Raw genomic sequence first — 25,058 nt, 5'->3', positions numbered from 1 at the left:
CTTTCCCAGTTAAGAACGAAACATTTTCGTTAAATATTAAACAGTAATGTGCTTCGTTTGACTGTTAATGTGGCAATGAAGTGAAATTGCTTGATAGAGTCCAGCATGCAGCCCCTGTACAATGTGGGGGTCACTTTGTGGCAAGATAATTACCAGCATGTTGAAGGTAATGAACAATGTTGTTTTCACTTACCAAATGTACTTTAAAGAAGGCAGGAGATGATTTTAAAAGGGCAAAAGCAAGATTTATTTTTTTTAATTTCTCTCTCAACACTCACGGAAAAGCTTTCTAGGCAAGCGTGCACCCAGCTGATGTTCAGTGAGGCTCTACAAGAGCTCTAATTTCTGAGTATTTTTTTCTTGTCCATTAAGTGTCTCTCATTTCATTCTTTATCAGGTACTTGGCTTCCTCGAGTCTTTGTTTACTATTGTCTATCTATATTTTTGTTCCATATTCCCTACAAAACTAGCTGTGACTAGATCTCTGGATAAGAATTTATTGAAAGACTGGCTAATATGCATGTCTGACAAGCAATTTTATGCTGCTTTTTGGCTTTTCGTCCAAACAGTGAAGAATTTGATACTGCACAGACATGGCTGGTCCAAGATTTCTCATCCAAACTCCTTTTTGAAAAAGAACTGGGTTTTCAGCTAAGTTTTTTAGCCAAATGTTTTATGTTCAGTAGAAAACTTGATTTTCAGTGCTGTGTCTGCCCTCATTCACTTAAATTAATTATCCTGTTTACAAAATACATTCACAAAACACCAGATGTGTTGGTATTTGGATTTCTACTGAAAAATAACATTCTGTTTTTAGAGCTTTTTAAACTAGGCTGAGATTTGCAAACACACCTGGATGTAAACCAGAGAAATATTTAGATGATGTTCAGTAGGTTGGGTCCAGGACAGTCTTGTAAACCAAAAGTGTGAGCATCTCTTTGAATGAGAATTTACATGAAGAAGGCCAGTAATCTTTTTCCTTGGAGCTAGTATACATCAGGAACAGATAAAACAGAAAGAATGTTTTTATATTTTGTAAAACTTATTTAAATTATTTATTTTTACATCTTCCTCACTCTTTGCTTCCAAGTAGAACATGTATTGTCTTTCTCCAAGACAAGTCCGTCCTGCTTTCTAGGTGCTTGATTCATTTCAGACTTACCAGCTCTGTTTTGCAAAAAAGCCTGGCTGCATCTGGCCCGTGATTGTATCTCAGTCACGAAGAGTTAAAGGCTGATCCTCCATGGCCAGTGGCTCCATTCATTGTCTGTAAAGAGCTGCTCCAGCTCTGAAAACAACCTGAGCAGTTTAGTAATGATCATCCCCCTAAGCACGTGGCTGTTCTTGGAATAGGATATGAGTTTCCTTCAGCAGTAATTAACATTTTGGATATTAAATACTCAAAGCTGCATGATGCTCAGACCACTCCAACTGGGTGGCAAGTAGCAGCATGCTTCTGCTGCTCTCGGCTCAAAAAGATGGAGAGAATAGCGTTAAAGACATTTCTTATTCCTAATAAATAAGAGTTGACCAGGCACCACTAACAGATAGAGTTCTCAGCAACATGTGACTGACATAAAGGGTGGGTATTGAATGCTGCTGTGCTCCAGAAAGCTGCAGTAACTGGTGTTGTAGCATTACCTCTCCTCTGATCCTGTTGGCAGGAATATGTGAGTCAGTGCCAGCCCAGCCCACCAGTCCTGCCTGCCTCTTCTCTTGGCTGCAGTCTCTTTCTGTAGTGCAGAGCACAGAACTGTAATTAAGCCAACTGGTTATTCTGAAATAGGCTTGTTGAAAATAAAATGGCAACCTGTTGCTGGCTTAGGATTATTTTGCAGAAGGGAAAATCCAGCGTAAAAACACTTGTTTGTCAAATGCTGCTAGTGGCTTATGCTTCTTTCTCTCCCCATTTCTCCAGGCCTACTGGAAAAAGATGAATCAGCTTTTGCAAACCCTGAATCAGAAGCTTGCGACCCTCAGCCATGGGCAAGAAGGGATTGTCAAGATCAGTGCTGCTGTCTCTGATAAGCTGGTTGCCTTTAAAAGCAAACCTCCATCAATTCAGAGAGAAATCCTGAGCGTCTGCAGTGACCCTTACACTCTGGCTCAGCAGCTGACACACGTGGAACTGGTAAGTGAGAACGGTTCCCAGTTTCTGCAGTCTGAAATATTATTTTAAGCTATCAGCTGTTAAGTATTCCAGACACAACTGAAAAATGTCTGCACTGCTGCAGCACGTCCCATGCTGTATCAGCACTGCAGCAGGAGGCAGGGTTTGACAAGCTATATATCAGAGTGTTCCTGTGCATCTTAGAGTGGGTCACTTTACCTTTTCAGCTTGCTTATTTGTGAAATGTGAGTCGTACTCTCAGGTCAGTGAAAAGGTTTCCGCTTCTGTAAGGTGCTCTGAGCCCCGTAGCCTGAAGGTGCTATTGAGATGGCTGATGATTACCCCCTCTGTTAATTTGGAAAAAAAAAAAAAAAAAGACAGTTCAAATGCATTCCTACATTTACAAAAAGCATCTGAGTTGCCTGATGCGTTTTTCAGTCTGCCGTTTGGGACTTTGTGCATGGATGTATAAGGGTGTGCAAATACCAGTCCCACATGAAGTCCTGCTTGTTCCCTTCTTGGACTGCAGTCCACTCTCAAACAGGTTTTTGGTGGTCATCACTCCAATTGCAGCACCAAGTTGTTGGACAGACTGTTGTGTTGCACACCCGTCTCCCAGGTTCAGGTCCTCTATGCAGACTTCCTGGATATTCACAGAAGAACATAAAACGTTGCTGCCATCTGCAGATCTCTCGATGCTCTAATGATTCCCTGCTGCCTGTCCTCCTGTAGACACTCTTCATCCTTGAGAGGAAGGCTGGAAAAGTAAACCATGAAATGGACTATGGATTGGAATAAATTAGCCTTGGGAATTATGAAGGTCATTGATATCCTATTTGTCAAGAAGTGGAATAGTTCGGAAACCCTAAATTTAGGATCATCTTCTCACCTTGGTTAGTTTTCAGAACATGCAACTTTGGCTGTCTTTGCTTCATAGAACTTAAACTAGAGAGTAGAAATCCTTTTGCCTGGAATTTTCTTCTTTTCGTCCACAGTGCAAGTGTCTTCCAAGGGGAGATTCCCTGTAACTGGGGCACCACTGCACTTTTAAAGCTGATGGAGCTAGAGGTTTTCATTCCACTTTACTGCAATCAGTGCTCTCTACCTTCTCTTTCACTCACTGCATCAATATACCAGCTGCAATAAAGGTCATTTGTTAGTTAAGAATTATTTGCTATTTATTTAATAACGGTTATTTGCTAGTAAGATTCCTGTACAGTTATCAGTGGCAAGGTGAGAAGCTAAGAGAAATAGCATAGGAGTAGCCATGAAATTTTCACTTAAGCAAAACTGCTATTCATTTTATTGTTGCTTGAGTGTTCTAAGTTTGGACTGTAGGAATTCCAAACTTTCTCCTCTGATATAACCTTTGTGGACTACAAAACCTACTTTTTTCTAATAAACGTGATTAAGGGAATTGAAAAGCCTAGTAAGAAGGCCAGTAGTGTGGCTGAAACTTCCAGAATTGTTTCAGGAGCTGGTGGAGTTGGACTGTTCTTTACTAAGGGAGATTTGGATACACTCTGCAGTGTAAGCAATGCCTTTAATGTAAGCCTGTGCACCTTTAGTGCCTTCCTTCCTCAGAGCCACCACCCTGGGTCATCACTTGAGCTTCACTGGGTAGGGAAGCAGTGTCAGAGTGTGTTTATGCAGATGAGCAACAGATTGCTATGGTTACCAGATCACAGCATCACTGCCATTTTCACAGCTGGCAAACAATGCTATTGAGTAATGCTGGACCATAGCAAGTCTGTGGTAGCGCCAAGCACAGAACTGGGGTCTGCTGGCTCCCAGATGGGGCCATGTGCATCCAGCACCTTTCTCTTCACAGAGCAGAGAGGGCTTTTACTGTGGCTTGTCAGTAATGAGACGTATTTGTGCTCATTTTCTTCTCTCTGCTGAAATAACTCTAATTGTTCTTATGAATTTTAATGTCTGGTTGGCTGTCTACCAGTTCAGTAACACCATTCAGAGCTGACAGATAATGGGTATGTCTTACCAAGAGAAACAGAAGAGATTCGGGGTGCCTTCTTATTTCTCTCTCTATTTCTCTCTTTTTTTTCCCCTTCTAATAGGAAAGGCTAAGTCACATTGGACCCGAGGAGTTTGTGCAGGCATTTGTACATAAAGACCCTCTGGATGGCACCAAGGTATGATTTGTCCGCGTGCGAAGTGTCTCCTGTGATCGCTGTTTGTTTGTCGATGAACTGATGTGATGACATCCATAAGGGCAGAGCCTGGGGCACTTGTTAACCGTGGCTGGGCCAGCTGACGACCTGTATTCTCACAGCAAGGATGGGACCTGTTGGTAGAGCTCGCACTGGCAGGTCATTGCCATTCCTTCCTGGTGAGAGTATGTCCCAGCCTGAGACAGGGCAGCACCCGGTTCTTCTTTCTGGCTTGTTCCTCCTGACCTGCTTTGACCGGGGCAGATGGTTTGTGGCTGAACACAACCAGGGAATGTCTGTTCCCACTGTTGAAGGCGTAAAAGACTCTGGATGTGATGTAATGCCCCTAGTGTGTGCCCAGACACCACAGTGATGAGTCAGTGCGTCATGAATCAACATACTCTTCTCTCTACACAATAGCTTTTAACCCAAAACACCACAGGGAATGGAGTGCCTGATCAGGGTTTCATCCAAAGCCCATGGAAGCCAGTTGGAGTCTTTCCACTGATTCCAGTGGGGTTTAAAGCAGCGTTTCAGTAAGTGCCTCCAAAAGGAAAGAGACTTCCTGGCTGGAGAGGGAGAGTTGGAGACTCTGCGTACTGTCAGAAAAGAAAGAGGGTGGAAAATTCCTCCCCAGAACTGCATATGGGCTCCCACTGAGATTGTACATCAATGTCAGAATTTTCTCATTGCATGTTGAAGGTAACAGGAAGACCTGTTTATAGTGCTCCCCAAAGAGCACAAGAATAGCTTGCAATGTAAAAAGATGGATGGATGGATGGATGGATGGATGGATGGATGGATGGATGGATGGATGGATGGATGGATGGATGGAATGCACAACATTGGATTCTTTCCTTCTCCTGCTGGAGTTACGGAGGTTCTGCCGTTGGTTTCAGGGAGATGAGAGTGGGCAGAGATGGCGTTTCAGGTATTCTGAGCACTGTTCGCATCCTTTAGGAATGAACCCCAAGGTAGCTAAGACATGTCAGAAACATGAAATATCAAACCAGACACAGTGAGGTTTCAGCAACCTGCTGCAGACGTGAGGGACAAGGCTGAAAATGAACAGTCGTCACCTGTATTGAAGTAAAACGTAAAAGATCAAATGAGGGCACTAAATCTGAGTCAATTTTGGAAGAGTGGGAGGGAGGCAGCAGTGAGTGAAATCAAATTATATAAAGGCATAGAGAAGAAGGGATGTTAAGAACACGAAGGAAATGTTCAGTATTAAACTAATGCACGCACAACAGCTGGAGCTGTGTCTAGAATTTCAAATGCAGGGCCAGCACGGGATACCACCAAGATCTGAAGAGAAATTGAGGTTACCAAGTAAAAAGGAAACTTCAGCTAAGGTGGATGGGAAGGATGAGAATCTGAGGCAGAGAGCCTGGAAATAATGGGGGGATAGGATATCCAAGCAAATAATCTTGACAGACTGTGACAAGCTGTTTGACAGTTATGCATGTTCTTCGAATGCAAATCTAAACACCGAGGTGCTGCCCAGTAACAGTTCTGTGACTTCAATGAAGTGTGTAATAACAGAGAAAATAACAGGCGCAAAGCAGGGATGCAGCACTGCATTGCCTTTTAATTTCAAGGCAATGAATTCCCTCCAGGAGGATCTACTTAGTAAAGCAAAAACTGCTGTAACGTTTTCACACAAGAAATAGCACTCCCACATTACTGGGACTTGAGTCGGCAAGGCTGATGAAAGCACAGGTAAGCTTCAGCTGTTCTCCATCCTTTCTCTGGGCTGAGCAGAGGTCCAGCAAGGCTTTAGAAGAGTCTCTGCACCAGCGTGAGGCATAGCTGAGGGTTCATGTGAGACCTAGCAGAACATTGTGCATAGCAGCACAAACCCTCCGTGGAGTGACATATCATTCCCCGACCCGTGGAGACCACCCCTGTTAACATCAGGGAGCTGGCTCGGGTTTGAATTCCCTCCAGCTGGAGAGCATATGAAGCATCTTTCTTGCATGAGGGCTTCAAAAGGCTTCACTTATGAATGTTTATCAAGCACTTTGAGGTGCAGATGGAAGATGCTAGGGAGGTGCTAAATATTGTTGCCATTTATAAAGCTTAACCTTTAAAAAGCAGTCTGTTTCAACTTCAGCTGTTGCACATTTTTCACAGGTTTTGTGGTATTAGCTGTGATTCTTATGCCCTGGCACAGGGCAGCAGCCTGGAGATGGAAATAACCATATTCAAAGCAAAACCTAGGTCTCATGTACTTTTTTGCTGTAGCAAAGAGGAATATGGCAGAGTTCAGAAAGGCAACTGCTACAGATATACTGGGGCTGCTTTGATTTTTCCTTTGTTTTGCTTGGTATTTACTTGCTGCTTGCTTATTTTTACCTATAAGATGCATTTAAACTGTTTTTACTGTATGTGTAGTTCACTCATGAAGTGGCTAGGTGTTTCAGGCTTGTTAAGATCTTCTCCCTAGAAGGGTATGGTGATTTCTATACAGAATAACAGGTGAATATTTTCTTACCTCAAATTACCTTGGGAATCTTGCTAAGCCATGTGTTTTAAGGGGTTTTAGTCACTTGTTTAACTTGTTTAATATGGGTAATCCCCTTGGCATTAATGAGTCTGTGTTTATGCATTATGACTTTCTTTTTAGTGTCACGTATTTATGGCAGCTCTGGGAAATGATCTTAATAAAACAAAAACTAAGTATTCTCTGATACCCTCTAGTGGATGTTAATGAACATTCAAATAAATCGCATGAACTCTAGAGAGCAGTGTGTCCTAGATGAACAGACTAAAAATTTAGCACAGGGAAAAAGAATTCTTACAAAAAATTGAATTCTTACAATCCCGAGCACCATCTCCAGGCTATGTGAATGGCCCTGTCACTCCGCTGCAGTCAAATTATCTGCTGATGTCAAAGGAACTGGAAGAGTTCAGCCAAGTATCTGCTTCCACAGCCTGTATCGGTTATGGGAATTTATTTTAAGTTTCATATTAAGAAATTGTCTTCCTGTAATGTCTTTTATCCATGAAGTATCTCTGACATGTAAGTGACATGTTCTAGAGCAGCCGTCAGGACAGAGCTGGTCACTAGAGAGCCTATTTTCCTGAAAACTCAATAAGGGAAATGTTTTTTTTTCCCCATAAAGAAGAAACTTTGTTGTGTTTTCTGTGTTTTCTTTTGCTTATCTTTCATTCACTTCACTACATTTGTCCCTCCCCTCCAAAAAAGGGCTGTGGATGACTGCATTTACTGAAGTGAAGGAAGTCCTGGAATCAAAGGCACAAGCTAAGCACGCAGCGGAAGGCTTTTTCTGCATATTATTGTTGCTGTCTGGACCCTGCAATGCCCCAGCTGTTAAAATCCTGGTGAACAAGGGTCAGGCTTGTGCCTCCTGTACACAAACACCAGCTATCCTTGTACCCACTGGCTTTTTAAATGGGGTCCTCAATGCAGTCTCTGTGTTCATGAGAGAGATGTATCAAGCAACTACCTTTGTGTAGCATCAATCAGGCACTTAGCTGAAACACAATTATACGTCTTTCTGTGCTTTTTTTCTCCCCAGACTTGTTTCAGTGAACAGAAGAAGACAAGTAACCTTGAGGCCTATGTGAAATGGTTCAATAGACTCTGCTATCTTGTAGCAACAGAAATTTGCATGGTAAGTTGTGGCGTGTTTTACCACGTGCCTGAAGTACCGGTTTGAGGTTGTATATTAATAAGCAAACCTGGGGATTCATTTCTTATGACCTGGCTAAGCTTCTGACGGTAAGCTTTGCTTATATTGCACTCACACTAATAAATTACAAAAATATTGCAAAACAGAGCTGGTGACACACAGGGGATATGCTGTTCTCTTGATGTAGTAGGAGCCCAGTATGGAATAATGAACCCTGCAGGGAAAAAAGGCCTTGAATTATCCTGTGAGGTTTCTCCTGGAAAAGATTCTAGTGGAGCAATATTTGTTATCTGTCATCCCAAAGCTCTGTTGTGCTCGTGAATTCCCATTGTGTGGCTCTTTGTCCTGCTGCCCATTACTGTAGCTGTGAGTAGTGGTTTTTTAGCTTGGTAGTGGTTTTAGTTTGTTTAACTTGGCCTCATCAAAATGAAAGCAATGTTTTCTCCTTTGAAAAGGGCGTGGAAGGGAGGAATAGTAATAGTATAAAGAGCCTCAGTTGTCTGTGACTCAGAAGCAACGCTATTTGAAAATCGTCTTGGGAAAGACGAGGAGATTCCAGTCCAGTTAAAATGTGTGTTTAAAATGCAGGCTCCCGTTTGTCCTGGCCGTATTGCTGAAAGGGCCCGAAGAAGGGAAAGGGATTAATGCAGTGAAACAAAGTCTTTCTGGGACAAAGATGCTGCAGCTGAATGGCTGTGAAATCTCTGCCCTTCGGGAAGTCTGTGCTGATGTGCCCACCGACTTGAGGGAGGCCAGCAGGGAGCTGAGCTGCTTCAGGGCTGTTTGGGCTGCCTGTTCCAGCACTAAAGCCATTAACTGAGGCAAGCCTGGGAATTGCTCTGCATTTCTGTGTCCCTGCAGTGAAAACTGATTTTAGAGACTGCCAGTCACCAGCACCCACTGGATTGCTGAGACAGAATTAGAGCCAGTGCCTGATTGCAGATGGCCCAAGCTAAGCATGGACCTTTACTATGTATGGGATAAGTACTGAAGAGGCCCTCCAATTCTGTATATGCTTATTACAGATATTCATTTGTTTTAATTTGCAGCCTGCAAAAAAGAAACAGCGAGCACAAGTCATTGAATTCTTCATTGATGTTGCCCGAGAGTGCTTTAACATAGGGAATTTTAATTCGCTGATGGCAATCATTTGTAAGTACAGCTTCTAACCAGACCTTTCCGTCAGCTGTCACGGATGAAAAAGAGAATCCTGACTCTCATCCGTGGCTTTCTTTTCTTCTTTCTCACTCATAGCTGGGATGAACATGAGTCCAGTTTCCAGACTAAAGAAGACTTGGTCAAAAGTGAAGACAGCCAAATTTTTCATTCTTGAGGTAAAACAAAAGAAGCTAATACACCACTTCAGTTATATTCTGGATTTTTTGGTTGTGAATTGTCATGTTGTTATCCAAGCATGAGATGTTTGTCGATGTGCCTCACAGGCAGAAGGCCAGATTCTGGCTGAAGTTTCTCAGGTGTAGTGAGGAGGGTGCAAAGCTGCTGGCGTGCGGAGGAGAATTGGAGCACTCGGTTAAATGGCAAGGGGGAAGATGAACCCATATGCAAGCACAGTATTTCCACTGATGCCAGTTTTGTTTGGCCACAGATGAAATGCTGAGTGTAAAGTTCCCAAGCTATACCTTGAATATCGAGTGAACAAGGCCCAAGGTTGGTTTTGGTAGTGAGGACACCAAGGTTGGCATATATAAAGTGTGCAGTCCTTATTCTTCACGTAAAACCTCGGTAAGCTGTTACTACAAAAATCAAAGGTACCAATAGCCAGGATCTGTAGATCTCTCATTGTTACCTGTGGTTCGTTAGTTTTTGTGTGGATTTTTGAAGAGGTCAACTAGGCTCTGTTCAGAGTTTGCTGCAACAGAGGGTAATGCTGCCTTCAGAGGACCCAGGTCGTTTTCTAACCACTGTCTCATCTTTTGTGTGTCTAGCACCAGATGGACCCTACTGGTAACTTCTATAACTACAGAACAGCATTGCGGGGGGCTGCTCACAGATCCCTCACTGCACACAGCAACAGAGAGAAGGTAGGTGTGACCACATCCCATTAATCTGCAAATGGATGGTGTGCATTGCTGCTGAGAGCCCGTAACTCAAAGACTTGATGCAAGTGCTCTCCTCCCTTCCACGGGGCACCAATGCAAGGCTCATGCACTGCCAAATGCAATTGGGAATGTAAATCTGTGACTGAAAGGAGTCTAAAATGGATCACGGGGCTTTTGTGGGCTTGCTCTCGGATGTGGAAGAGCTGGAGAGGGCAGGACACCCAGCACGAAGGACTTTGTTGTAAACATCTCTATATCCCTGGAAAATTCACATTGTTTAGATCGATAAACCTGATGAACAGGTATTCCAGACTAAAATGGCTTTTACTTTGGTGTGGAGGAGCTCAGCCTGGGAGGCTCAGGTGGAACAGCTTTTGTTACAGCTGTGCCAGAGGGGCCTTTGTGCAGACAAGCTTCTATTGTGTAGCTCCTGACCTGAGATAGTGAGCAAAGGGCACAGCGCTTGGGGATGAGGTGGTTCTCCATTCATGTTGCAGGAAGATGACTTACCACAAGTCCTGCAATAAAGTCCATATGAATCCATTGCAGCAAATCTGAGATGAAATTCTGTCCTCGTGAATTTTCATTTCATTTGGTTGTTGCTGCCATCTCAGTGAGCAAGAATTGAAGTGTTTTATCATGTTCTTGATAGACAGGAGATATTTCTGAGATGTCACTGATGCTGCAAAAAAACAGATTGACGAGATGTTAGTGTAGCATCCCCCTGTTTTGTGTCCTAGAGTTTCTTGTTAATTTTCTTATATCTTCATTCTATTCTCTTTTTTGTTTTATGAAAGAGGGTTTGTTTTTAACATTGCAATTGCACATAGTTTTAAATGGGTAATTTGTGCAGAGCATGGCTAAGGTAAAGCAGACACTGCAGGAACAAGCATAATATGGAATTTAGTATTCAGTCACTAGAGGAGCCAGGCTAGATGCTAATCTTACCTCCCTGTAAATTTGATGTAAATCTGCTGAAGCTAATGGAATCTCACAGCATTTACAGTGAAATGAGATCAGTGTCTGGTCGCAGGCTGACTCAGCTGGAGTACACTGGGTTGTTCTGAAAAGCGCTTCTCTGTGCAAAGAAGAGATGATGGCTTTGGGTGTTTGTGACTGGCAGAAAAATTCTTTTAAATCGCACACTGCAGCGAGGACCTGTCAGTCTGAGAGGCTTCTGTAATTTAGTTCTTCTGTGACCCTCATATATATTCTAACCAGTTGCTTTATTGTTTGACTTAATTTCCTGTGGAAGTTAGCAATCTCTGGCATATCTCTACCCCTAGCTGGTTAAGACTGAGAGATCGAGGAAGTTATTAGACTGAAAGGAAATTATTTTACATAAGAAAAAGCCTGTATTCTGTCTCCCTTGTGTAGATAACATTAGCTCAAGAAAATGCTCAAGCATATGATTTGGTAGCTGCTCACACTGAGTATTTTATAGCGTCAGATACAACAAATCATGTGAATCTTGCTGTAGGAATTAAGGAATTCTATTTCTTCTTATAAGCAAGATTATCAGTTATTTATTTTAATGAGCTTGGATAAAATTGAAAGAACACGTCACTGTTTTATGGTAGCAAAGTGCCTGGACTGAAGTCAATGCAAGAGTGTAACTATGTCCATTTTTGTTGCTTTTCCTACAGAAATGTGGAAAACAAAACATACAGGGTAATATTTTCATTGGAGAAATAAATGGTCACCCAAAAAACTCAAGAAATCCCATGGAAATGCATAGAAAATTGATATCTTAGGGTATGTCTTTGGGGCCTTTTGGATGGAGATGAGAACAAGCTCTACCTTGCTCAGAGCTGACTGGTGGCTTTGTAGCTGCATTAGCACAGGGCTTTGAGCCCACATAGACCTTCCCTCTCAGGAAGGCTTTTAGTTTCTGTTTAGTACCACTAGTGATGGTGACCTCGCTCCCAGGCAGTGTGGAGCAGGGCAGAACAAGCTCACATCTGCCTGCAAAAGAACATATAGACAGAACCTGGCAGTAATTCCTAGTTGGGAATCAATGTCTAGCTCTGGCTCACTCCATCTTTCCGGCCTACCAGACTGCACTGGTTACAGAGTTATCGTCGTTTTCAGTAGAAAACAAACCACATAGACTGAATTGTAATTTTTACCTCAGGTTGATTGATCTAGTTTGGATGATATAAAAATGGATCCTGAAGAGCACTTAGCTCAGTTTGACAAGTAATTGCTCCACCTCACTCTGATTGGAGGGCTCAGCATTTTGGGGATCAGGCTGTGCTTTGTTTCTGTTCCAGTATTATATCAGTGGGATGTATCAGGATAATGCTAATGGCTCTTGGAGTGTCAGTCCAGGCTTTTTTATGGCCATTGCACTGACATTACAGAATTTATCAATGACTGTCTCATAAAAAAGCCAGCAAAGATGAAGATCTTCAGCAGTTTACTGTATGTGGTATGTTAGCTGAGACAGAAGTTGGCTTCTGTTCTCACAGCAAGTGTCAGTAGTGGCTCGCCTCAGTGTTTTCACATCTATGACCTGCTCAGACTCACTGTTGCATCGTGAAGGCTGTAGACTGAAAATAACAGCTGCCATCCTGTTCTAGATCCATTTCATATCCCATAATAGCTGATGTACAGCATGGGATGGAATAACAGTACGACATTGAGTACTTAACTAAAGGATTGCTTTGTTGTCACCAGCTCCCTTGGCTGGTGTTTGAATGCCATGAAGTGCACACTTAAGCTACAGTTCAGTTAATTTACAAATAGGCCAGTGGAAACATTTGGACACTCGACCGTGCAGTGTGCTTTACTTTATGTTCCTGGTGATTAAGTTTGTACTTAATGGCTTAAAATACAGGTGTTGCTGCCACGGGAAAATGCTCACAGAGGTGGTGGCTGACCTTATAGCTCAGACACTCCAAGTAGCCTTTTTCTCCCACTGCTGGAGAGGTGGGTAGACTCAGATTTGACTGTCAAATCCCAGAGCTCTAGGATTCAGCTTTGTCACGGACTGGTCCTTTATGTTATTTTTCTTTTCCTTTTGAGTTGTGACACAAGAGGACTGAGACAGAGTCTGCTACACTCTGGGTTTCTGCTGGGGATGTACTTCAGGAGCACTGTTGCTGCTTTCTGCCATAAATATCTGACATCAACATTATCCCTGCTGCAATTCCTTTAATTTCAAGAGTCTTACCTACAAGTAGACTTTTTCCATAGCAAATTATGACCTGATGGCTTAGAGAGAAGCCTTGGATCGCTGCTCTATACCATTTTGGACCAGATGATGCCCACACCTTATTTTGAGCGCTGCAATGATCTCCACAACTACTGTTGGCAGTTACCTGTCAGTTAACTTAATATTTTCAGTCCTGCTGCCTGCAGGTCAACTGGGAGAAGCAGGTTGTGCTAACCAGGCAACAGGAGGGAAATTACAGCCTAAAGAGGTAGCCATGTCGAAGACAAAACAGCTCCTGATTAACTTGTTTGTAGACAAGTCCTTGGTCATCAAATTTTATTCTGTCTTTCCTTGTTCAGGGACGATACTTGTTCTTTGGTTCCCAGCAATCTTTAAATTGCTCTATTTGTTTGTTCAATGTCTTTGCTTATGAAGACCCAACAGAGAAAGGAAGAGTTCTGCAATTTTATTTTGCTTTGCTGTCTTGATCTTATCATCAGACAGTGATGCTGTTGATAATAAACTGGGTTTCTAGCATTTTCTTAGTTTTGTTATCCTGCTCAGTGAATATTGTGTTCAGTTCATGTTCATTTCAGTGCACATTCTCCTGGTGGCTGAAGGTGTCTCTATACCCTGTAGAGCACATGTCACTGTACTGATTTTAAAGTGCACAACACACTGAAAAGTTAATATTTCTTTTTTCTCCTCTCCCCTAATTGAGTCCTTCTTTCATGCAGAGAAAATATTGAACTGGACAGGTAATGGTTATATCATTTCTCTTCACAGATTGTGATTCCCTTCTTCAGCCTATTGATCAAAGACATTTATTTTTTGAATGAAGGATGTGCTAATCGCCTTCCAAATGGACATGTCAACTTTGAAGTAAGATTTGAAACATGTTTTTATCTATCCCCTTCTGATAGCGCTATCTGAGACCATTTGCCTGCAATGTCAATGCAGACCAGCAAAAAAATGAATGTGCCAAAATCGACAATCTCAGGAGACTGCATGAAGGTTAAACCAATCCCAGAATGCTTTTTTAAACAATTAGTATGTGTATTTTATGTGAAGATTACAAGCAGATAATCCTAACTTGCTTGCGGTCGGTTGGCTGCTAATAATTACAGAATCAGCTGTATAAATGACTGTACTTATGGCTTGGACGAGAAGATGGCATTTTCTTGAGCTCTCAAATTCCTCATAAATAATTTTTTCAGCATCACTTCAGTCACATTAAATTTTTTCTTCAGTTATTGTTGTGATGAGGTAGTGAGGAATGCATAGAACACTGAGCCTGGCATCACCTGAAACGATATCAGAACTGTTAGAAGGCCTAAAGAGTTGTGAGGTATTAGAGTCACTCCACTTTATGTAATTTAAATGTAATTCTGCTCCCTCTAGTTCCAGCAGAGTTTATATCCTCTGTTCTTAGGTACATATGTGTAACCCATGCCTTTGTTCGTGGATACGTTTTTTATTTAAGTACAAATTGGACAGCTTGTAAGAAGAAATGTAGTGCACTCTTTTCTCTCCTTTTACCCTGTTAATGAACTGTGACGATGTACTCGTTTAAAACATACATGACTCTTTTCTCCCAATGTCCTTCTGGTTGGTGTGAGGGATCCTGGATCCCAGTCTTCTGCTTGGATGTGGTTGGTTTAGTGAGATAATCTTACTTTCTCTGAGCGGAATGGTTTTCTGTTTACAGAAATTTCTGGAACTGGCCAAGCAAGTAGGAGAATTTATAACATGGAAGCAAGTGGAATGTCCCTTTGAACAAGACCCTAACATCATCCACTACTTGCATACTGCTCCCATTTTTACTGAAGATGGTAAGACTCTGTACAATCTCTAATCACTGAAAATATGTTTCTTCTTTATTACTAATCAACACCCAGACCCATGCTTTGGTAATCTCTCACTCACCAGTCCTGGTTCTTTTCTAGCTTTCCTGCCACACAGCTTGTTTATCCCCAGTCTATTAACATGTTTTCGCAAACATAACCTTCTGGATCAGGAAGCTGTTGCCTGGTTGCTTTGCTCTTGTCTGTAACTTCTCCATGAGGCACTGTCTGGGAAGTTGCTGTTGTGGCCCTGTTTTTGTAATCATGAAAAGAGGCCACACAACCACACCGTGGTTTGCTACAAATGTCAGCTGTCCCTTAGCCACTTGTTCTGTGATTGATGGAGCCAGAACTAATCTCTTCTGCAAACCAACGCTGTCATCTCTGCAGTGAACGCAGCCTAGGGCAACGGAAATCCAGCTGCCCCCCTGCACTACAGCGAAGAAATGTCATCTATAGGAAAGAATTTCTAAGAAAATCTTTTCTAGTATTTAATTTAAGATGTAGCTGTGAAAGCTTGGTTCTGCGATTGTTTCTGTGATTGTCTTTTTATACTTATCTGTCCTCTTCAATTTGGTATCCAGCATGTCAGACAGTGTCACTTCATATTGGTTGGTGTCGGTTGCCTCTTGGAACACTGTCACGCACAGGACTGTCTATAGCTTTATTCTCATGAGCTGTACTGGTGTCGTGTTTATTTTTTCTTGATTCTCTATGTGGTTTTCTCTACTACTCCAAGTTAATCGGACCAGACAGTTCTTATTTCCCAGGCTGCTTCAGAATACAAAATACTGCTTCAAAACTCCTGCCTAAATCCTGAGAAGAATGACTGCAAAATAAAATAATTAATGTGATTTAAGAAATACACATCAAGAGGAGATAGGATGGAGGCATTTGTTCTCCTTTAGGACTCTAAAGGGACAGAAAGTGGGAGTCAGAAGTGAAAGTACAGTTTTCAGGCTGTTGAACCGGAAAAAGGTGACCTCAACCCACTAATTGTTAACAGATTTTTCTGTCTCATGCCCTCCCTTATATTCACCCTGCTTTCATGAGATGCCCTTCGCAAAAGCCACAGTCGGCCTCCCCCTGCTTCGCAGGGGAAGTGCAGGGCAGCATTGCTAAACAGTCAAATGAGAGAATGTGTGTGAATGCAAATCGCAGCCTATTTAAAGAGAATTCTGTGAAGACGGTGAGATATTAATGCATCACCAGCTTTTGCAGAGGAGGCTTTACAGCCTAGGCATATTTTGGTACCAAAAAAAGTTTTTTTCTGCAAAGTTTTGCAGAAAAAAAAAGACTGTTTATTTTCCTCTACTGTGTGCTTTCTCTGGTTTCTGTACTAATTCTTACCTTGAGGGTGTTCTGTATCCATTTAAGATACCATGTCCCCATAAGCTTTAGCAACATTGAGGAAGATAAAGGTGGTTTAAATGATGAAAATATCCTTTAATTTTGTAAAGATCATTTGTTTAGCTGCCAGCTGGCTCGCTCTGTTTTAATGTTTATAGAATGCTTTGGTAGCAGTGCTGTGATGGAGTAAACAGGTTGAGGTCTCTAAGTGCAAAATCTGAGACTGTTTAACTGTTTAATATTGGAATAAGAAGGTCATGCTAACATATTTTAACTCTGGGCTCCTTTACTGTTCCATCAAAATTAACCTGACAGCTTTCCAAAGGTAGACACGGGAGCTAAACGGAAGTGTTCTGCTGATTACGGGCTTCCTGGTGGGCCATGAAGTTCTAAAGTTTCTCTTGCTGTGTGCTACCATATAGGACATGGAAGAATGCAGGGAGACAGAAGGTTATTGTTGTGTTTGAGTAACACATATTTACCTTTTCCAGGTTTGTATCTGGCTTCCTATGAAAGTGAAAGTCCGGAAAACCAGACAGAAAAAGACAGGTGGAAATCCTTAAGGTAACCACTCATTTTACCTGCTCATTTCCACAGTACCTCCAAAACACTGCACTGATAGTCAAGGCTTTTGTAGACTGCCGACCTCTGCTGGAGGTCTTTTCCATTTGAGACTGATCTACAGAGCCGAAGCTGCACTGATAAAAACGTGCAATTACCCACCATTAAAAAATATCCTCTACTTGTGCATTTATGGAGTGCTGTACCCATGCAAAAGAGGCCTGGTGCAGATGAAAAATGTCCTAGGATAATTGGGTCTTCCTACAGTTTACATCTTTTATAAGACATGTTATGGTTTGGTATAAATGAGAATCTAAGTGTGATTTAAAAAACAAATACAACCCCCCCAACCTTTATATTTGCCTTTTTTGTTGTTGTTTCATTATTCTTATGTTTTAAATTTACAGATCAACTATTTTAGGAAAGACTTGAAGATGAAGAGGTGATTGCAGTAGGTCAAGGAAAAGAAATCAGCAAACATTTTGCACTACTGATTCCAAAGATGCCTGTTTGGGATTTAGACAATTTCTTTTGTTTTGAGTTTTTTTGTTGGGTTTTTTTGACTGCCTGACGTGATGGATGAACTGGATTCATCCACTGAAATCAACAGAACTGTGTGCACAATGATGCTTTTCTAACTGTGAGACACAGAGAGGAAGGACAAACAGACTATTTGTGGCTGTGCCCAAACTGCATCAGGATCACTAACTTTTGCCTCTGAAGGAAAACACAAGAAAATCAGGAGCATGGAGAACCACGGTACTGCAAAGGAGAATGGAAAAGAATGAAAAACGGAAAGCAAAAAATACACATGAATATTTCAGAAGCAGGTGCTTCAGACAGCAGCTCTTTAAACCCTCTGAGGATTGTAAAATGAAATCTAACACAGACACAGCAGCAATCTGGTTAATTGCTGAACGAAGAAAGGACAACTTCTTCTTGCCTTAGCAGTCCCCCAGCCTTGTTGAACAAAGCGCTGACTGCTACAGGTATAAGCTTCCAGCGGATGAAAACTGACACTGCTCACTCATAGCTATACGTGTGTGCCGCATACAGACTATATCAGCATGGGACAGGGACAAACCCTGTGCATTTTTACAGGGAACAATCTGAAGTACAGCTATCACTTAGTTCTTCTTCCCACCACTGTTGTTGTTTTTCTTACTGTGAATCTTGGCGGATCGGAAGAGGGCAACAGAGTATAGACGATATTGCTTAAAGACCACCCCACACCACATCTAAGGTTGAGCTGAAGAAGCAAATGACCCTGAACTCAACTTACATTTATTTAATGTATGTAGTGTATCCCTAATTTTGTCAATGCTGAGTTGCATCTTTTAGAGAGTTTTATGACACGTAAAGAAAATAGATACTGCATTGCCGTTTGAAAAAAAAAAAATCTGTCGGGTTCCAATTAATGCAGTACTGTTGATTTTTCAACACAGTGCTAAGAGGATAGGAAGCAGAAGGTAATTGCTCTGAATTTGCGAACTACACAGTATGCTTTAAAAAGACAAAGGGTTTCAGACTAGGATGAATGCACTAGAGAATTTGTCATTCATGAGCAGGTAACCATTCTTCTCTTTTATTTTTAGAATCTAAATGACATTCACCATTTCCTTACAGATAAAATGAAGTAAGGACTATGTCTCATGTTTAAAATTGTATATTAATCAAGGTGCTCCTGTAAGACATATATTAAATGATAATGAACTACATGTATATTAGATTCAAAACGAAGCCCTAACAGTAGAGTGATTGTTTTTATGTGGAAGAAATGTTCCTACCTGCTGCAGCAGTACAGCAGCCTGAGACGTGCTCTGCGTGATGTACTAAAGGTCTGTCAAAGCTGCAGTGCAATTCTTATGTTGGGTTTTGATCTGAAAGCCTGTGCAGCCTGGATCATGGCCACCTGGAATCCACTGCCCTTGCTGTTGTTGAGATGAGCCCAACAGCTTCTTCTAGACTTGCATGCAAATGGTGCTTGAGGCAGAACTTCCATTCTCCTTTTTGTATGGGTCTATTGGCACCTGAATTCAAGTGGGGGGAACAAAAATGTCATGTGTTTAGTGAGGCTTTGTATGGAAGAACTAAGGGGAAGGATGGAACATCATTCCAGCCAGGAAATGATCCCTGTTCTGGTGATACTGTTAATATGTTGTTTGTTGTTTGTACATGAGCTGAAAGCTATACAGGGAAACATACACACAAACCCATCCCTTCAAGCAGAACCATTTCCATAATGAAGCCATTAAAAGCCTGTTAAATTCCAACCAAATTCAGAGCAATAACCATAAACATATCTACACCAATGCTAATGCTTAAGTGGATTTACTAAATGGTCACTTTTTCATAACGTCTGCATCTTTTTAATAGGCACAGCCTGACTTCAGAGTGGAAATGTTCTTTATTTATCTGAGACCTGATGCAGGTGGATGGGCCCTTTCTTAAAACCTGCTTTTTAAAATGCAAATCCTCTCTCCTTTTCTATGAGCCAATAGAGGCTGGTACAGCTGAGATTACAACACCCTGAAGATTAATCAAAATGTGATTTCTTGTGATAATACTTCATATTCTTGGGCACCTTCGATGAATTTAGGCAATTTTCAAAGTATGAGTTAAATTAGATCTCATAAAGTTTATCACTGTTGCAAACTAAACCACTTTGATAGCCCAAAACTTTCAAACCTCAGTGCTTGAAATGGAAGCATAAAGGTCAGATTTATGTAGGTATTAAGGGCTTAGTGGGATTTTCAGAAGCACCAAATTCTCTTTAAGCCTTTATATAGTCACACATTTAAAAGGTCTTTTTTTACAGAGGTGCTAAACATCCTGCTGTCTTGGTAAACACTGAGGCAGTTATTGCTTTATAGAGGTGTGTGGCATATTGATCTGTAGTGTTTGATCTCCAGAGACACTGGGTGCTCTTTACAAAACGAGTTAGAGTTGAGAATACACAGCAACTTTAAATGAGAATACAGCAGTTTTAAAAAACAGACTTTAGGAATCATAGCTTGTCTTCACATGATTATGTGGCTAAAATCTATCCATTTAAATAGAAACATTGTAAAGCCTTAACTTACAGCTGTTGGTTGCATTTGTAATTCATATTTGGCCTAAGTACAGCTTCAGACAGGAGAATGGTTAGAGCCTTGCTTCACCTACAGGTTTTTCAAAGCAAGAGTACAACTGAAAGCAAAGGATGACAATTAGGGGAATAGACTTCTTGTAAAAAAATGAGAAAAACCACCTCCAGTAATTAATGTTTTCTTGCTATAAATGTGCAAAGAAATCGTACCGTGGTGAAAAAAAGCAATATTACTTAACACCAAGCACTAAGCCACTGTTAAGGCAAGTAGTTGTTAGACTAACATCTAGGCAAGCTACTAGCAGTAATGTCATGGCTTCCTAATTCCACTTTTTTTGGATTCACCTCCATGGCAGCTGCTTGAACTAATGCTAAACAGAAAACAAAGCAAAACTAGAGCTCTAGCTCTGTAGTGCAAGGATCAAACCCCTAAGCTACTAAGATATGAATATAAGACACAGAATCTTTCAGAAGCATTAACTTAGCTTCTGTGTATACAGCAATATTTTAAAAGATCCAAATACAAGAAATCACTTCTGCATCTCGTCTCATGTAATCCGACTGGTAGCAAAAGTCCTATTTTTTCATTTCTTGAGGGTGCCATTCTGCAGCGTGGGCTAGATAAAAATCCAAGTGGAAAAACAGTGAGGGAATTGTGTGCCTTCAGCTTGTATTAAAGTCAGTAGGTGAATTTGCTCAATGCCTTTCAAAAGACACTTAATCATACAATCTTGCCCTCAATTTCACATCAGCATCAGTGACGTTGCCTAACTAAATGTTGATGGATGTAGGTCTGCTGAGAGTGTCTGAATTTTGAGGGCAAAAACCTTCTGGAATTAGTCTAGGGCACTGGAACCCTGTGCTCCAGAGTACACGGAGTTTAGCATATCATTATTCCCTTTGTTAGGCACTTAACACAATTCCATCATACAGCTGGCTGGAAGCTCCCCATGTGACAGAGGACATGAAGATCTGGAAGCAAACTGTGACCCCAGCTACTGCTGAGATGGCACTTAGTAAAAGTGCAGACACAGCTGCTAAAGCACTTCAGTAAGAAACAATTTAAGCTTAGAGATATTTTTCTCAGCTTGAAAACGTTCGATGATGTGGTCAGCGGTGATAAGGTAATCACTCACTTAAAATCAAGCCAGGCCCTTACTGATACCTTGGTTACTTTGTCATGTTTTATTGCAATAGTTTACGCACCTTTGATTCAAGCACATGAGCACTGGTTTGCACATGACTGTAAATCCAGTTTAGAACAGAGCTCAGAATAGTGAATGTGTAATTGGGGTTATCAAAGAGATGTTAGTAGAAAAGATATTGTTATGCCAATCAGTGTGGAAATGTTATACAGTTAGCAGTATCTGGCCTAACAATGACTGTGTTCCATACAATAAGACTGATCCCAAGCACAGCAACGTGGCAGAGGAAGAACTCCAACTGATTTTGGTGAGCTTTGGAGCAGTCCTGCAATTTTTAACTGTAGTACAGCGTTAAGTTATTCATAGGGATTAAATTGCATTGACAAATTATATAGTCCCTGGCCTTTCTTTTGAGCCAGGTGCAACTCTCTGATGGGTAGGGTGCACTTAATAGGGTGAAAATCCAGCCTCAGCTAAAGTTTTCTTTGACATTGTTGAAGTTTCAGCAGCAAATTCAAGAACTAAGTCTGATCCAATGAATTCATTCATGTCTGAGAGCAAAATTTTACTTTCTGACTTTAAGAATTTTTTTTAGACTGGTAGAAATTAGCCTTACTGTCTCAGGTGTCTCTCTCATTGGAAATTAAAAGCCCTTTGATTGTGAACTGATTATTTCCATTGTTGTAATTGCAGAATGGGATTAGGAAGTGACAAGGAAACAGGGAAAAGCCCCTTTGTCACTGCTCAGAGGCTCAACTGAGGGCCAAGACTTTATTTTCTTTTGTTGTTTTTGTTTGTTTTGTTCATTTATCTGTTGAGTTAACTGTTTACCTCAGTTGCTGGTGCAGGGCATTATTGAACTGTTGCTGGGGAACAGTGCCCACATCTCTGGTGTCTGTACTGCAGCACATACACTGACAGGGGTGTGCAGAGGTGTTTGGACGATGCTGCACAAAGCTGACATGCAAATTCATGTCTGATCCTGCTCTCAGGTGCCTGATGCTGGAACACATCCTTTCTGAGAGGTAAGAAGTTCTTGGAAGTTCACCTGGGGCAAAGCCTGCTCCCTTAGCCATCCAACAGAATGATTACAAGAGAATTCTTTGAACTTAAAGAGGTTCCACTAGAGGACTTGAAACAGTGAAGAATTTGTTACTTAGTTGACAGAGATTTTAAGATCTAAGGAACATGGAAAAACAAGCACTTAAAAAAAATATGAGAAATACCTTGATGGTTGTTGATTTCCATATTTCACAGCAGAGCAGCAGAGTGGAACAAGATATCTGTGTGTATCTTGCTGTTAATATTAGCGGCAACCAGGCAGGCTAAGGCAGGAGAGAATACAGTGAAATACTGATGCAGAAAGCTGTACTGATACTTTTGGTTTAGTGTTGGGTATGTTGGAAAGAAAGCAAACTGCCTCGGAACATGTCCCTTTCCCTGCAATCACTGCTAGCTGCTCTGCAGAGCAGCTAAGCAAGAGGTGGCAGCAATCAAATTACCTTTTTTGATGGAACAGGTCTGGTAGCAAATCTGTCTGGGGTTCATGTATTTTACAATTCTTTCTGCATATTTTCAGTTCTGCAAAAAATACTGAATGCATTAAGCTAATACTCAAACGAGGCATCACATCCTGCATCTTTACACTATGCAAGATGTAGATAAGAAGCTAATAGCTCATAGGGGTGGTATTTCAGATGCTCTGCACGGGTGCAAGATACGGAAACTCAGGCTATAACCTCAGCTACAGAAAAAAGCTAAGTATGAGTTACTCCTTTCCAGGTATCCTTGCACTGTGGCCAGACACAGGCTGTAATGCTGTAAATTCAGAGTGGCTTAGACTGCTCGCTCTTCCCTTGATGCCTTTTCCTCCACAGAAGCGGTATTTTGCTGCATACACATCTCATGCGAAATGCCGTAGGAACATTTTTCTAGTTCTCTGTCATACAAGGGCTCTATAATCATACTCCAGAGCTGTCGTAACAGAATAGGATCCCTTTTCCCTTCATCCCCGTGGCCATAAAACTGCCAACCCAGACTAATACTGCAGTACAGCAATGTTCCCAGGCCTTCTTGAATGCAGAAGACTAGATGTCAGAGCTCTTGAGTCCCATAAGATAAATATATTTCCAGGAAACTCCTTTCCAAAATGTGCACAGCCCTCTTAATGGACTTTAGACCAGAAAATTCCATAGTCCAGCTACCTTTCACTTCACCAGTGAACTGTTAGTGGTCAGTACTACATGACTGCTTTCATTATTTAATTCTGCTTCTAAAATTCCAGTCTTTTTTGAAACAACTGAACCTATGATGGTTTCCTGATGTTTAGCCCATGGCTAAAGAGTTGAGAAAACAGAGGCCATAGTATGGACAGTTGACATCACGTGTATTTCCGTAAAAGCCGAAGTTGGGTTATCACTTATAGTCTGTTCCCCCCTTGAACTAGAAGGAATTGTTTCAATAGAATCCTCTTGATTCTTAAAACTTGCTGATCAGATATGCACACAGAGCTACTAAATCCAAACCTTTCAAGATATGATTCTTACAAAGGTACAAGGACTTCCCTTGGCAGTCTGTCTGTAAAAAAAAAAAAAAGATTGCTAGTATACAACACAGAAGGAAAATAAATTATCCCCTGGGTTTCAGAACTCTTAGCAAGTGTTCATCAGCTTATAAAGGTGAGAAATCAGACTTTGTTTTTTCTCTTTTAGTGACAGTGTCAGTACCAGCTGTCTTAAAACTAAACTCCAGGAACATACTATTCTATATTTATTCACAGACCTAAAAGAACAGAGTAAAAGTGGGTTTGCAGAACTGTCCTTATTTTCAGATTGAGAAATTCAAAGGTTGAATGATGTGTCCAGTGTTGCCTGGGAAGAACGTCCTTTCAAAAAACTTACCCCATAAAGATAGCCAAATTTTATTTTTACACTTCTCTGTTTAATTCCTTTTTACAATTGTGCTTAGAAAAATGGGAACTAAATTATCATTTCATTTTGTTTTAAATAATCAAGCTATGAAATAGTTATGGATTAAAAGACTGGTATATACTGATCATGTGAGCAATAGTAATGAGGTGCTGTGCTTTTTCTGTATCTTTTTCTTTAAATTAAGCAATTTCATGTAATGATTAGTATTTTCAGATCAAATTTAAATCCCTCTACCATCTATAATACATAAACCATGTAGCTTTGTTATAAGTCCTCAGAACGAATATCGACACTTTATTAATTGCACAGGCAGGAAACAGTAAGGTTACTGGAAAGTAGCTGTTATGATTTTGTGACTGTACATAGATCTTGCAAAATGTTAATGGTAATACGCATACTGTATCCCACATAAACACTGCAAGAATAGCATGGTCATTGTTACGCTTTATAGCTGTTGTGGAAGATGTCTTAACCTGCATTCATGATTATAGTGCCCATCCTACTCCCATGCCTTTTTATACAGTTGTGGTAAGATTGTTATCAAATCCTTTTGTCAGTCATGTTCAAACTTACCTATGTATAGAATTTATATATTAAACCCCCCTAATTTATACTGTGTTTTAACAGTTTGCCTGAACTGTCTATGGTTTCTAAATTTTGTAATGTGAGTGTCAAATAAGAATAATAAAAAAAAGGCTGCGCTGTGTGGATTTTGCTTTTCAGTTTTATTTGTAGCAGAGATTTCAACAACTAAAAATGTACAGAATAGACTGTAAAGAAACTTGGGTTGCTTTGAAATTCAAAAAATACGAAGATGTCCCTGCCTCTACGCAGCAATACATGAATATGCGTGTAGGCACAGAAGTACCTGGGGTTTCTGCTTTTCCTCTGGTTTCCACTTTACTGCTTCTCTTTTCATTCTCACATATTTGGAGCATGGCACTGCACTGTGCGCTGCAAGGAAAAGAGACAAATTCTTTTAGTTG

General features: G+C 41.0%; 1 protein-coding gene across 3 annotated transcripts in view; it reads left to right on the top strand.

The window, feature by feature from the left end:
- The window catches only part of RASGEF1C (RasGEF domain family member 1C), a 75,756-nt gene extending 50,978 nt beyond the window's left edge, over positions 1-24,778 (top strand). For all 3 annotated transcript variants that reach the window (XM_069868931.1, XM_069868930.1, XM_069868932.1), the window contains exons 5-14: positions 1,919-2,131; positions 4,186-4,260; positions 7,824-7,919; positions 8,987-9,089; positions 9,192-9,271; positions 9,884-9,979; positions 13,941-14,036; positions 14,863-14,986; positions 16,840-16,912; positions 17,317-24,778. In XM_069868931.1, the coding sequence (XP_069725032.1) occupies positions 1,919-2,131; positions 4,186-4,260; positions 7,824-7,919; positions 8,987-9,089; positions 9,192-9,271; positions 9,884-9,979; positions 13,941-14,036; positions 14,863-14,986; positions 16,840-16,912; positions 17,317-17,341 (981 nt within the window). In that variant the 3' untranslated portion in view covers positions 17,342-24,778. The remainder of the gene's footprint in view (positions 1-1,918; positions 2,132-4,185; positions 4,261-7,823; positions 7,920-8,986; positions 9,090-9,191; positions 9,272-9,883; positions 9,980-13,940; positions 14,037-14,862; positions 14,987-16,839; positions 16,913-17,316) is intronic.
- Positions 24,779-25,058: the final 280 nt, after the last annotated feature.

The sequence above is a fragment of the Phaenicophaeus curvirostris genome, chromosome 15 (genome assembly GCF_032191515.1).
Source record: "Phaenicophaeus curvirostris isolate KB17595 chromosome 15, BPBGC_Pcur_1.0, whole genome shotgun sequence".
Classification (NCBI taxonomy): Eukaryota; Metazoa; Chordata; class Aves; order Cuculiformes; family Cuculidae; genus Phaenicophaeus; species Phaenicophaeus curvirostris.
The sequence above is the reverse complement of the archived record's forward strand: the minus strand, read 5'-3'. Positions and strand labels throughout refer to the sequence as shown.